The sequence below is a fragment of the Tupaia chinensis genome, unplaced genomic scaffold (assembly GCF_000334495.1).
Source record: "Tupaia chinensis unplaced genomic scaffold, TupChi_1.0 Scaffold000217_1, whole genome shotgun sequence".
Classification (NCBI taxonomy): domain Eukaryota; kingdom Metazoa; phylum Chordata; class Mammalia; order Scandentia; family Tupaiidae; genus Tupaia; species Tupaia belangeri.
In genome coordinates, this window is record NW_006159692.1 from 8,290,343 (window position 1) to 8,303,960 (window position 13,618).

Genomic DNA, 13,618 nt, shown 5'->3' on the forward strand with positions numbered 1-13,618 from the left:
GAAAGCTGCCATGTGGAAGAGTGAGCAGACACATTCTCTTTGAACACCGAGAAAGAATAAAGAGAAAATACCTCAGCTCTCCCTGACAGCAAGAGGAAATTTCTCCCATGAGTCCTTCCAAGTTCAGTGCTGTTCTAGTGGGAGACACTACCCTCCATGTGCATTGGACCAATACATAGTGTCTGTAGAGTCCCTCCACCTAACCTCTGGTATCACCAAAAAGTCGTGCATCAGCCCTGATGGCCTCACAGGTGACTTCCACCAGTGTTCAAGAAGAAAATAATATTTATTCTATGCAAACTCTTCCAGAAATGTGAAAAGGAGAGAATACTTTTCAATTCTTCCTATGAAATCAGAATGTACATAGATACCAAAACTGGACAAAGATACGACAAGAAAATTAGACAGATATCCTTCAATATAGATGCAAAAATTCTAAATAAAGTTTTAAATAAAATAAATATATATAAAGGCTAATATATAATAATCAAGTGGAATTGATCCCAGACATACAAAGTTAATTTAATATTTGAAAAATCAATTAATGTAACTGACCATACGCTATGGAATGAAACATTTGTGGTTTACTCCACCCCCACCGAAGTTACATGTTGAAAAATCAACACCTGAGGAGACATTATTGGGAGTTGAAATTTGGAGTGATTAGGTCATGTAAAAGAACCCTCATGAATTAGTACCCTTATAAACAACGGCTGAGAAAGCTCCCTAAGTCTTTCTTCCATGTGACATTACAGTAAGAAGACAGCTGTCTATGAACAAGTAGGTCCTCAGACACCAAATCTGCCATCACCCTGATCCTAAACTTTCCATAAAAGTGTTTATTAGTGGGAACCAGCAGTTAGCGTAATGGCTATGTCGCTGGATTCCCACATAGTCGACCGCGGTTCGTGTCCCGGACCCGGTGGCTTAAAACACGCCGGGCGCGTGTGCGTGCGTGCCCAAGATCCCGAGAGGAGAATGGAGGAGAAGGGATTGCAGCGTGACCATCCCCCCTGGGGGGTGATTTCTCGCTTTCTGTCTCTATGTCTCTCTCTGTCTGTCTGGCGAGCGCACGTGCCCTACAGTGAAAATCTCTCCAAAAAAAAAAAAAAGTGTTTATTAGTAATTAGTAATAACATGTTTATTAGTAATCAGGGAAATGTAAGTCAAAGCAACAACAGGGAAGTCTATGTATAAGCCATTCAGCCTATGGTTTACTAGTTCAAATAGATTAAAAGAGCATATTAACAAACTAAAATGACAAGGTCATATTACCATCCAAATAGACACAGAGAAAGCTTTTGACAACATCCTATATTCTTTCATAATAAAAACTATCAGCAAACTAATAATAAATGCAGCCTTAAAAACTACATCTACAAAAAGCATAGAGCTACTTAAAAGTAAAAGATTAAAGCTTTTGTCCTAGAACTAAGAACAAGAAAGTATTCCACTCTTACCGACTCTAGTCAACATCATACTGGAGATTCTAGCCAGTGCAATAAAACAAGAAAAAGAAGCAAAATGCTTACAAATTTACAAGGATGAAGAAACTCTATTTAAAAAGCTATCAGATCTAATAAAAGGCTTAGTTACAAAAGATAAGATCTATACACATCAATTGTATTTGTACATACTAGCAACAAACTATCAGAAATGATATTTTTAAACTCAATTTATAATAGTATAATAAATTAAAAGTTTTTTGAGAGGTTTTCACTATAGGGCTCATGCGCTCGCCAGACAGACAGAGAGAGACATAGAGACAGAAAGCAAGAAATCACCCCCCAGGGAGGTTGGTCACGCTGCAATCCCTTCTCCTCCATTCTCCTCTCGGGATCTTGGGCACGCACGCACACGTGCCTGGTATGAGTTTTAAGCCACCGGGTCCCGGATGCAAACCGCAGTCGACTATGTGGGAGTCCAGTGACATAGCCATTATGCTAACTAATAATAAATTAAATTCTTAGGGATACCTCTGCCAAAATATGTATCAAAAATCTGCACACTAGAAACTAGAAAAAAGTAATGCATAAAGATGGTAAAGAAGACATAAATAAATGGAGAGACATATCTTATTCATGAATCAGATGACTCAATATTATCCTCAGTTCTCCCCGTAATAGCTCTATAGTTGAGTACAGTCTCAAAATCTCAAGATATTTTTTTCTACAAAATGACAAGCTATCTCTAAAATTCACATGGAAATGCAAATATATTAATATAACTGACACAACTTTGTAAACAAAGAACAAAAAAACTACAGAAATCAGGACAGTGCAGTATTGACACAAAGAAAGATAAAATAGGTCAGTGGCATAGAATAGTGCCCAGAAACAGACACAGAGATATATAAAGAAGGGAGTTTGGGCAAAGGTTCCATGGCGATTTAGCACAGAAAACATGGCTTTTTCTACAAATGATACTGGGACAACTAAATACCCATTTACCCAACAGTAAACTATACTTTGTACCATGTATTTTTTAAATGATTCAAAATGTATTATAAGCTAACATGTAAAACTTAAATCTATAAAAACTGTAGACAATCAGATAAAATCTCAGTAATGAATTAGAAGGGTTTTTTTAGATATGACATTAAATTTTTAATCCATGAAAGAACAAGTTGATAAATTGGATGCCCCCCAAAAATTTTTAAATGTCACTCTTAAAAATATAAAGGCAAGGAGATGGAAAGACAAGTCAACAAAAGAAAGTGATACAATGGCAAATAAGCACATAAAAATGCTTATTAGTAATCAGGGAAATGTAAGTCAAAGCAACAGAGAGCTAATACTATACACCTATTGGAATGGCTAAAAATTAAAAGCTCTCCATACCTTAGGTTGAAATACTGACAAGGGGGACCAGCAGTTGGCGTAATGGCTATGTGGCTGGATTACCATGTAGTCAACCAGGGTTTGAGTCCCAAACCCAGTAGCTTAAACTCACGCCAGGCGTGTGTGCGTGCCCAAGATCCTGAGAGGAGAATGGAGGAGAAGGGATTGTGGCATGGCCATCCCCCCTGGGGGGTGATTTCTCACTTTCTGTCTCTCTGTCTCTCTCTGTCTTTCTGGTAAGCACATGTGCCCTATAGCAAAAACCTCATCCCCCCCAAAAAAATAAATAAATGAATCTTTAAAAGATGAAATGCTATCAAGGACCTGGAACTCTCAGACATTACCAATGGAAATATAAAATGGTATACTATCTCCAGGAGCAGTTTGGTAACAAGGCACCTATCGTATGGTCCAACACTTCCACTCCTAGGTCAGCACCCAAGGAAAAATATATATATATATATATCCATACAAATATTGCACATGAATGTGCTTGCAGTCTTATTTGTAATAGCCAAAAACTAGAAACAACCCAAGTGCCCAACAGAAAGTGACTTATGAACAAGCTGAGGTCTATCCATACAACAGAATAATATTCAGCAGTAGAAAAGCATAAACTATTGACCCATGGTACAACACAGATGAATCTCAAATAATTATGCTGAACAAAGTAAACAACCCAGAAAAGAGAACATACTGCATCACTCCATTTCTATAAACTTCTAGAAAACACAAAGTAATCTCCAGTGACAGAAAACAGATCAGTGGTTGCCTGGGGGTGGGCAGAAAGGTGGCAGAGGAGAATTACAGTGAGGTGAGGGTCAAAATTGCACACTTCAAATATGTGCAGCTAATATGTCAATTAGACCTCCATGAAGCTGTTTTTTAAAGGTAACTGTCTCAGTTATCTATGTCAGAATCATGCTGTGTAACAACTGCATACAGCAATAAGTTTCTATTGTTCACACATGTAGGCTTGTAGGCTAGGCAATTTTGGCTAATGTTGTCTGGAGGTCAGATAGCCGTTGACTTACCTAGACTGGCCTCGGCTAGGACAATAGGAGCAACTCCACTCTATGTATCTCTAATGCTCCAGAAGGCTAGCCTGGGCATGTGCTCATGGCAGTGACAGTGGCATGAGAGAGCAGGTCCAGCCCAGGAGCTCATTTCATACATGGACTTGCATCATGTCTGATAACATCCCATTACCTAAAGCAAGGCATTGTGACTCTGTATTCAAAAGTAGGAAACCAACTTCCCTCTAGACTGAGGCAAAGGTTTGAGGGCATCATTGCAATCTACCACTAGGATTTCTATGGGGCAAAACAAAATAGCTGGTCAACTTTAGTCTATGGGTCATATTTAGAGAATCTAGCAGAGAACTGGCGGACTCTATCGACTTCAGGAAATTCCTCCCCAACAGGTTTGTGAGGTACCAGATGGTACTGAGGACCACACTGTAAAGTCTCTTCCAATGGAATACCTACAAATTGCTACCACAAAGTGTGGGCCTTTTTCTCCTGATATCTCTGAACTCAGGCTCATGTGTGTCAGCTAAACTGACCTCAACGCACAGATAAGCTTCCTTCCATGCTCAGAATCTGTCACAACTTCACTTGACTTAAAAAGCCTATGCCTACTACCTTATTGTCTCAATGAATTTGAAGCAACTGGTTCCAATATCTCCATGTTCTTCTAAATGGTGCAAATCTGGCTTCCCATCTCTACCATCTGCCGTGATCACTTGTCTATAGCTAGTCCCAGTCATTATCAATAGCCTGGAGTATTATTAATTTTGAATTGTTCTTAGAAATCCTGAGACCAGTAGGAGATACTCACACTTGAAAGAAGCAATTCAAGTTCACAATGAGCTATGAGGCTCTGTCAGCAACAGTGAGTGTGCCATTCTCATCTAGCTCCCAGGGCATCCGGGGCCAAGGTCACTGCCTGGCCTGAAAACTCAGTTAGTGTGGGCTCTGCTGAGTTTGGGAAACTTCCCAAGGTATCCCCAAGGGTACTGCTCGGAATGCAAAACGGATGTCAAAAGTCAACCCAACAATGGAGTCAGAACCAACAAGTAAAGTCAGCCAGAAGGTCATCCCTGGGGCAGAAGCAGAACCAACACAAGGCCATGGGGCTGCCCATCAGCAGACAGCACGTCACACGCCCCAACTGCAGAACATGCTGGTCTGAGTCCCTCTGGGTTTCTAGCAGAGTTACAGAGGTTGTTGTACAAGCAATATTGAGATGGTGGGACTTTGGGCCACTTAGGTCCCAACCAGACCTTGAGAAGGGACCTGAGACCAAAAAAAAAAAAAATCAATGAGCAACATCAGTGTATGAGGAAGAGTTCTTTGGTCACAATAAAAATGTATGCTAATGGAAAAAGATGATGAGAATAAATGCTCTTCTCCCCCTTGAGAATAATGATGGGAACAGCCTGCCTCTTATAATAGTTCTATTAGCCATTGTCTACAATTTCACAACACCCGATCGTTTACTGAGACTGAACGCTCACAGCCACCATTACGTATGTTTTCATTATTGCCATTTCCCAGACGAGGAAGTGAACTGGGACTAATGGGTTTCCCGAGGAGCCAGGACTCAGCTTTTCTGACCTGAGCCTCCTGTTCTGTCTGCTACAGCACAGCTCTCTCTCAGCTTTGTCCGCCCACTCTGGGGGCTCAGAGCTTTGAGAGGCCCAGATAGGTGCCAGAAGGTGGCCACCTCATCCAGGCTGCACCATGAGCTCATGGCCCAGGAGCAGTGATCACCACTAAGCCCCAGCTAGAGCAAGAAGCTCAGGATGGCAGCTCCGCAGCAGCCTTGGCCTCTGGGGGAAGTGCCTATTTGGAGATTGCACCCAGCCAGACCAGGGCGACAGAGCTGGAGGGAAGGGGATGCACTGAGAGAGACCAGGCTTGGCCATGAGAGCTCTGTCCAGGCACTGTACAAGACAGCTCCCTGGAATGTGCAGGGAGCGGACAGAAGAGTGGAGCAGACCATGCTGAGATGGGCATACGGTGCTTCTGTGAGGCTGAGGCAGAGACAATAGGGAGGGATGGATAGAGTCTAAGGGCCTCTAACAGCAGTGTGACCCCAGAACCCCTCTACCTGCCATGAGAAAGACAGCACAACCCGGATCAAGGCAGTTCTCAGGAGCAACTTGTTCCCATAGAGAATTGGTAATAATGAGCCTGATTTGGGAAGTGGCATGATGTCTGTCCCATTGTTTGTCTCCGTTGTCAGAAGGTCCTCTCCTCTGTCCTCAAGCCCAGTCCAAACAATGGTCCAGGATCCCTAGACACCACCCCCTTCCTGGGAGCCTGATCTCCAAAGCCATGTGGATGGTAGGCAGGGCCAGATGCTGCAGGACGTGGAGGCTGGGAGTCAGCTTCTGACAGCTGAACTGAGCACAGCTGAGCTGAGAGAGATGGCCTCGAGTCCGAGGCAGCAGAGGACAGATGCTCACTCTAAAAAGAGTGAGAATACAGACCACAGACACGGGCTTCCATGCCCCACACCCAGGTACTTGGATGATAGGTTGCTTTCCGGTTACCTGTGATTGTATCAGAAACCACTGCAAACTCCAGTGGCATAAGACTGCAACCATTTATTATGCTCAAAATGTTGTGGCTTTGGAATTCCCAAGGGCACAGTGAGTGGCTCCTGTCCGTTCCAAGAAGACTGAGTCATGGCGGGGCACCTGGGGGCTGATGTCACTGAGGGGCTCATGTGGGCTTTGATGCTGGCTGGCAGCTGGTCGCACCAGTTCTTGTCCACAGTGTGTCTACGCAGCTGGAACGTTCCGGATAACGTCTTTGTCCTGTGTCTGTCTGGAACGGCTGAACTGGCAGGGCTGACTGCGTATTCATCTCCCCTTTCAGCCCGCCTGGCTGGCCTGGGCTCCCACACAGCACGATGGGCTCCAGACAGACTTCTTACACGTGGGTGGCTTCCTCCAGAGCAAGCACTTAAAGAGGTCTGGGTAGGCTCGCTTTATGAGTTAGCCATGGAAGCCCCTGAACTTGACTTGTACATCATTCCACTAGACAAGCAAGACAGTAAAGCCCCCATATTCAAGGGGCTGGGAATGAGACTCCTCCTCTTGATGGGAGGAGTTGCGAAGAAGCTGCGGCCATCTTTAATCTAACACAGCTGCCATAAAGAAGAAACCTCCAACTGCATTGCTATCACTGGGGGTATTTCTCTCACCTAACTGTCTACAGGAGGTGGGATCGATTCCTGCTTTCTGCCTTAGAGCCCCGCAGGCATCTCACAGTCTCTTGCAGGAGCATCTTCAGAGAGAAAGCATCCTTAGCTTACCTTCCTTAGAGATGCCAACCACATCATTAAGAAAACGGGGAGAGCTCTGGGGAGGTAAGTGTTAGGGATGAGAGTAGGTCCTTGATTAGCAGGCCCAGTCTCTAGGGTACCTGGCTGCACCTGGACTTGGGGAGAAGGATGTCCCCCAGGACCACAGGGCACAGTTATGTCAGTGGACGTGGCAGTCTTTGGTTGGAGGGTGAGAGGGATGTGCAAAGTGAGAGAGGACTTGAAGCCACACTACAACTGCCTAGTGTGGCCCATGACCTTGCCCAGCCCTGAGGAAGGGCCTGAAGACAAGGCTCTGCCCGGCCAGTGCACAGGCTCACAGCTGCAGTCTCCTCCTCAGTTGCTCCTTCCTCCTGGCATCACCTTGCCCTTCTCCCTTCAGAGCCACCCCTGGTTTCCAGGCAGAGTAGAGTCCTGCTCCCCGACCTCTGGGACCTGTCCCCACCCTCAGAATCCCTCTACTGTAGGGTCCAGACCATCTGGTCAGACTCCAGGGGGTACTTCCTTTGCATCCTGTGCTTTCCCCAGACCTGGTACAAAGGACAAACTGTGAATGAGGGTATGTGACCACTGGGAATTTTGGATCCTGAGCTGGTAGTTCTTGGGGGTTGCTGCAGATGAACTACCCTGGCAGGGGAGATCCAGGGTGAGGCCACTCTGACAACCAGAAGGAAGTTCTGCCCAGTGGGCAGTGCATGTGGATCAAGGCCACATCGTGGGTCCTTAAATACCAGACTCCACAGCCAGGCAGAGGGGACCCCTTCAGTGTTGTGAGAGTTCTGCTAAGGGAGGTTGCTATGGCTTGGATAATGGTTTGCCCCCAAAGGTTCACGTTTTGAAATTTGGTCCCAGTGTAATGGCATCAAGGGATAGTGAGACCTTTGAGCTGAGGCCTGGTGGGCGGCGATGGGATCTTGGAGGCATCCCCAGGAGTGCATTAATAGATGAATGCTGTCCCTCATGACTCCTCGCCAATAGCTTGAGGTGAGGAACAGACAGGTGGACTCCACAGTGACACACAGCTGAGGCACCTGGCGGGCTCCTGAAATGGCAAAGGTGCAGTTTCCTGCCTTGCGCTGCTGCAGACATGGCAGCAATTCATCCTCAGCTGGGCTGGGGAGCACAGTCATCCCCACTGCTGGAACACGGATCCCATCTCGCCACATGACCCTCCTGTGTTCTGAGGCTGCCAAGGAAATGTCTCCTCTGCCCACATCGTTCTCACCAAAACTTTCCCCAACCCCTGCCAGCACTTCAGGACTGCTGGGAATCCTGCCCACTTCCCAGCTCCTGTCTGCCCGTGGCCACCTGAGGGCCTCAGGCCAGGCACTTCAGCCCAGGAGACTTGTCTGGGCTTTCCATAAATAGGATGCATTAACAGTCCCCTGTCGGGGTGTGCAGCTTACACAGATGCATACCGATGGCCTACTGCGGTGCACGGCACCTGGGGCACCTTGTCAAGGGCATACCTGGGGTGCTTCCAAACACAGATGCCTTCTGCCCTTAACTGATACGAAAGAGCCAAAATCCAACAACCAAACAAAGACCAACGTGTGATGGCAGGAGGGCATGCCCTCTCCTTTATGCCTGCGAAGCCTTGTCTGGGTCTCCAGACTGAACCAGCGCTCCCTCTCCCAAGCTTGGTACCCATCAGCAGCCACAGTCAGAAGTTTGCTTCAAGCCAAGGCCCACCAAGGACCTGACAAAGCCCAGCATTCTAGGAGGCAGGGTGCCAGGAGCACCCAGAGCTGGGCTCAAGCCCTTAGCCACCACGAAATAGTGCCAGTCTCTTACCCCAGAATCACCAGCCTCTTAGCTCATCTGCCTGAGCATGGGGTAAGAGCCTGGCGCTATTTGTGGTGGTCAAGGGCTAGAGCCTGAAACACCAATCTGAGCATATCTGTCCCAGTCCACTATTGTGTTGCTAACAGAAATGCCTGAGACTGGGTAATTCATAAAAAGCAGAGGGGGTTTTTTGGGCTCCCAGTTCTGGTGACTGGAAAATCGAAAGGCACAGCACTGGCATCGGGCTGGCTACATCACAATGTGGCTAGCAGAGGAAAGAAGAAGGTGGATACGTGCAGAGGGAGCCCTGACGGCAGCCATATTTTAGAACTACCCGCTCTCACGGGAACTAGCCCCTTCTCGTGAGAGCTGGACCTCATCAGGTCTCAAGGTACAGCATTAATCTAATCCATTAATCCACTCCTGGGGATGCCTCCAAGATCCCATCGCTGCCCACCCAACCTTAGCTCAAAGGTCTCACTATCCCTTGACGCCATTACACTGGGAACAAATTCCAAAACGTGAACCTTTGGGGACAAACCACTGTCCAAGCCATAGCAACCTCCCTCAGCAGAACCCTCAAAACACCGAAGGGTTCCTCTCTGCCTGGCTATGGAGTCTGGTATTTAAGGACCCCACAATGTGGCCTCGATCCACATGCACTGCCCACTTCCCCCTTCCATGCCCTGCTCCGGTCTGCACAACTTCCTGTTATGGGCGGGGGCCTTCCTGGAGTGCCTGAGCCTCCGTTTGCACTTATCCACTTCCTGCCTACCTACCTCACTAGGTTTAATCTTCTTCATGAAGTCTTACCCACGAAGACCCAGGATGGCCCTTCCCTCGGCTGGCCCCAAAGTGTGTTGGGTGAGCTGCGTACAGCCTGGGGCGCTGTCCCAGTGCACTGAAGGGACTTCCCTCAGTCCGAATCACATCTCTCCTGCCAGGCCAAGCAGAGGATGATCCAATGCATGCCTTTAGCCTCTCCCCCACTATGGCCTGATCCCAAATCGCCCTGACAGGAGGTCACGGAAAACGAGATGGCAGCATGTGTAGGCAGAATTGCCAAGAGGAAGCCGAGGAATGTGGGAGGCAGGACCCAGCAGGAGCAGCCCAAGGACTGAGGCCCAGGGAAAACAGGCAGGGTGGAGGCAAAAGGGAGGACCTCATGGTCAGTGTCTCCACTGGGCATGACCTGCCTCCAAAAACATGGCCCCAGCCCTGGGAGTTTCAGGCAGCAAGTGGTGACCCCTTCACCTGGGTGTCGGAGTGCCTTACGGCCACCCATGAGAGTGCCACCAGATCCCCCTCAGCCTTGCCTGAAGATCCTCTGGTTCCCTCATGCTGTCCTCCTCCAGCCAGAGTCACCTCTCTGTCCCTGGGCCTGTAGAATCGGCGTGATAGGGTTGGGAGCATTTTAGGGTTGGTGCCCTCACATCCTTGGGTGTAAAAAGGGCTAGCTGGGGACTGGGCAAGCTGCAGGGCCCACGTCGGGGAGGAAGGGGCGTGCATGAGCTGACCACCTGACACCTAGCAGGCACAAGGCCATCCGTTTATGGTTGCTGTTTGTCCAGCCTGAGCAATGACTGGAGGTCTACTTACTCTGCTCATTGCTCACATGAGAAGACCCTACTCAGACGGGCAAGAGCTTCCCAGGGATTACCCAGCTGACCGCAGGCAGAGCTGGGATTCCAGCTCAGCTCTTTCTCTTCGCTGCAAACCAGCTCTGCCCCACATGTTCCTCGGACGCCCCTCTGGCTGTTGTCTCTGTTTCAGTCTAAAGTGAGCAGCTCTCCACAGACCAGGGCAGTGCAAACCAGGGAAAGGGCAGGTCCCACAACTCTCCCCTGCCCCCTGCTGGCGACCTGCCACAGCCCAAGCCATAGGATGGAGCCTCAGTCACGGAGAAGTGCACCACCACACTCATCTGTCCTCAGTGGAAGACCCCTTCCCCAGGCCCTGGGCCCTGAGTGGAGAGACCTCTTCCCCGGCGGGACTGAGCCTCTGTACCAAAAACTAACACGTGACTCAGTGAGCACCTGTGACAGGCTTGGCACCAGTCGGCTCAGTGAGTCCTCATAGCCATTACGTGCAGAGGTGCCACGAGGAAACTGAGGCTCGGAGAGACTGAAGGGCAAATAGACAGATGCAGGCCCTGCCGGGGCAGCACTCTCTGTGCCTCGGCTTCCTGGTCTGCACGGAGGGATGCCCACAGCCTCTCCACGTGGGAGTGTTGCCATGACTTGTTAGCTGATAAATGCTGAGGACTGCCAATGGAGGAGAGACAACTACGTAAGGGACCGTTTGCCTGTACAGCACACACCCTCACAAATACACAACCACACACACACTCGCACGCATGTTCACATGCCCACTCACACACACATCCCCTCACTCGCACATGTGCCACTCACATAGCCATGCACACTCGCACACATATACACGCCCTCACTCACACATGCACACACTCACACACGTTCACATGCCCTCACTCGCACATGTGCATACTCACGTGACCATACACGTGTGCCCATTTACATAGCCCCACACACACACGCACACATCCCCTCACTCGCACACAGGCCCACTCACACAGCCACGCACACTCCCATACATACGCATGCCATCATCGCACACATGCACACTCACATAGCCATGCACACTCACACGCATACACTCGCATGCACCCTCACTCACATACGTGCACACTCACATAGCCATGCACACTCACACGCATACACTCGCATGCACCCTCACTCACATACGTGCACACTCACACGCATACACTCACATGCACTCACACTGGTAGAAGATACCAGGAAACCAGCTGGGTGCAGAAGGCTGGCGCCTGGTCTCCGAGGCCTCTTTCCTGCAGGTTCCCTTCAGTGACCAGCCCCAGGTCACCAAGCCTCGCTTCCTCCTCCATGAAAGCAGAGACAAGACCTTCTGAGCACAGGCTGTGCTGAGGAGGTGGGTGTGTGTGAGTGCTGTGCTTATGCCCCGGGGCACTCCGTGAGCTCAGGCCCTCACGGGCTGAGCCTGGCAGGGTCACCGGTATCACCAGTGATTTGCCAGGAGCAAGCCACGGGGCAGCTCAAATCTGGGGGTGGGGCACAGGACATGCAGCATCCCACACTGTCCCCAAACTGGAGGGTGTGGATGGGGACCCTCTATACATCACTCAGAAAGCACAGCCACCAACCCTCGCTGCCTAAACCCAAGTGCTCTGTCCCCTTCTCCCAAGTTCTTGCACAATCCCCCAGAAGTGAGGAACAAGGATCCCGAGGCTTCCTCTCTGCTCATCAGGAGGCAGCATTTCAGCGATGGATGAAGGGCTACTGCAGCTTGGGACTCCCAGGACAGAGCTCACAATGTCTGCCAGGGAGCAGAGAGGACACCAGAGCCCAGCGAAGCAGCCCTGGGGGGGCAGGGTAAGGGGCCACACAGGCAGCCAAGCAGGACAGCCCAGCACCATCATCTCTGACTGTCCGGGAGGGACAGAGAGTAAAGCCACCCTCCGGCACACAGCAGCATCAGACCCAGAGAGAGAAATTCAGGTGACCAAGGGTGTGATCAATTAGGGACAGAAAGACTTCTAGGCAGTGGCCCATGCACCTTCCGTGGGACGCTCCTATCAGTGACTGGGTGGGAGCCATGGGGACAAGGGAATGCCTGAGGGGAGGACAGGAGCCAGTGAGCCTAGAAAGATGGTCCACAGCAAAATCAGCCCTGGACAAATGAAGGCAAGTGTTCACACACAAAGACTAACTGCCATGAAAGGTCAGGGAACGCCAAAGCCGAGCCGCTCCCCACGTCAGAGCAAAACCCCAGGGTTTAACTGGCCCTGGGTCCAAAGTGGTGGCAGGCAGAGGGAGAGGCAGCCGCCAAATCTGCGAGTGCGGATAAGGCCCCCAGGAAGATGCGCCCAGTGATCTGGGCAAGGAAGGGGACCAGGGCAGCCCTGGCCACGGCCAAGCACTGACAGCAGACTCGCAGTGCACGCCGGCCTAGGCCAGCAGGGTGGTGACGGTCTCAGGGCCACACATGGAGAGGCAGTTTGTGGCCTGCAGCACAGTCTCTGGGAGCACTATGGAGAGTGGCCACAGAGGGCACCTGTGCTCTGGGGAGGCCGCACAGCAAGGCCTCTGAGCTCTGCCTGGGGTTTCCAGACAATGCCAGCTTCCAGCCACAGCTGCCTGTGCTGCACAGAGGAGGAGCTTCCCTGGCTCCTGGGCAGGGGAGGACCTGACTCCACAGCCAAGGAGCCCTGGACGGGCAGAGCTGCATGGAGCACGCGGGCCATCACCCTCTCCTGTTGCCCCTTAGTGCTGATCGGCGTGGGCACTGAGACCTTCCTCCAGGGGCAGTTCAGAAGCCTGGCTTTCTATCTGCTGTGAGTACGTGTGCATGCACCCTCCCCCGTCCCGTGTGCACTCCAGCTCACCCCACCCCTGTCTGCTCGGACTAACCCAGAGCAGCTCCTCTTCCCAGGCTGAGTGCTTCCTGCGCCCCAGGTGGGAGCAGTCAAGGAAGCTTCTCGGATAGCTCCTGGTTTAGGCAGACAGCCCAGGGAGTGACCGATTATCCTCCCATCAGTCCACCTGCCCACCGTCTCGCTACTCATCCACCCACCCACCCACTCACCCATCTATCCACCATCC

General features: G+C 50.1%; 1 protein-coding gene across 1 annotated transcript in view; it reads left to right on the plus strand.

The window, feature by feature from the left end:
• TMEM72 (transmembrane protein 72) overlaps window positions 1-13,618 on the plus strand; it is a 34,011-nt gene that overhangs the window by 7,048 nt on the left and 13,345 nt on the right. The window contains exon 2 of the mRNA XM_014587514.2: window positions 13,284-13,350. Coding sequence (XP_014443000.2) covers window positions 13,284-13,350 — 67 coding nt within the window. The remainder of the gene's footprint in view (window positions 1-13,283; window positions 13,351-13,618) is intronic.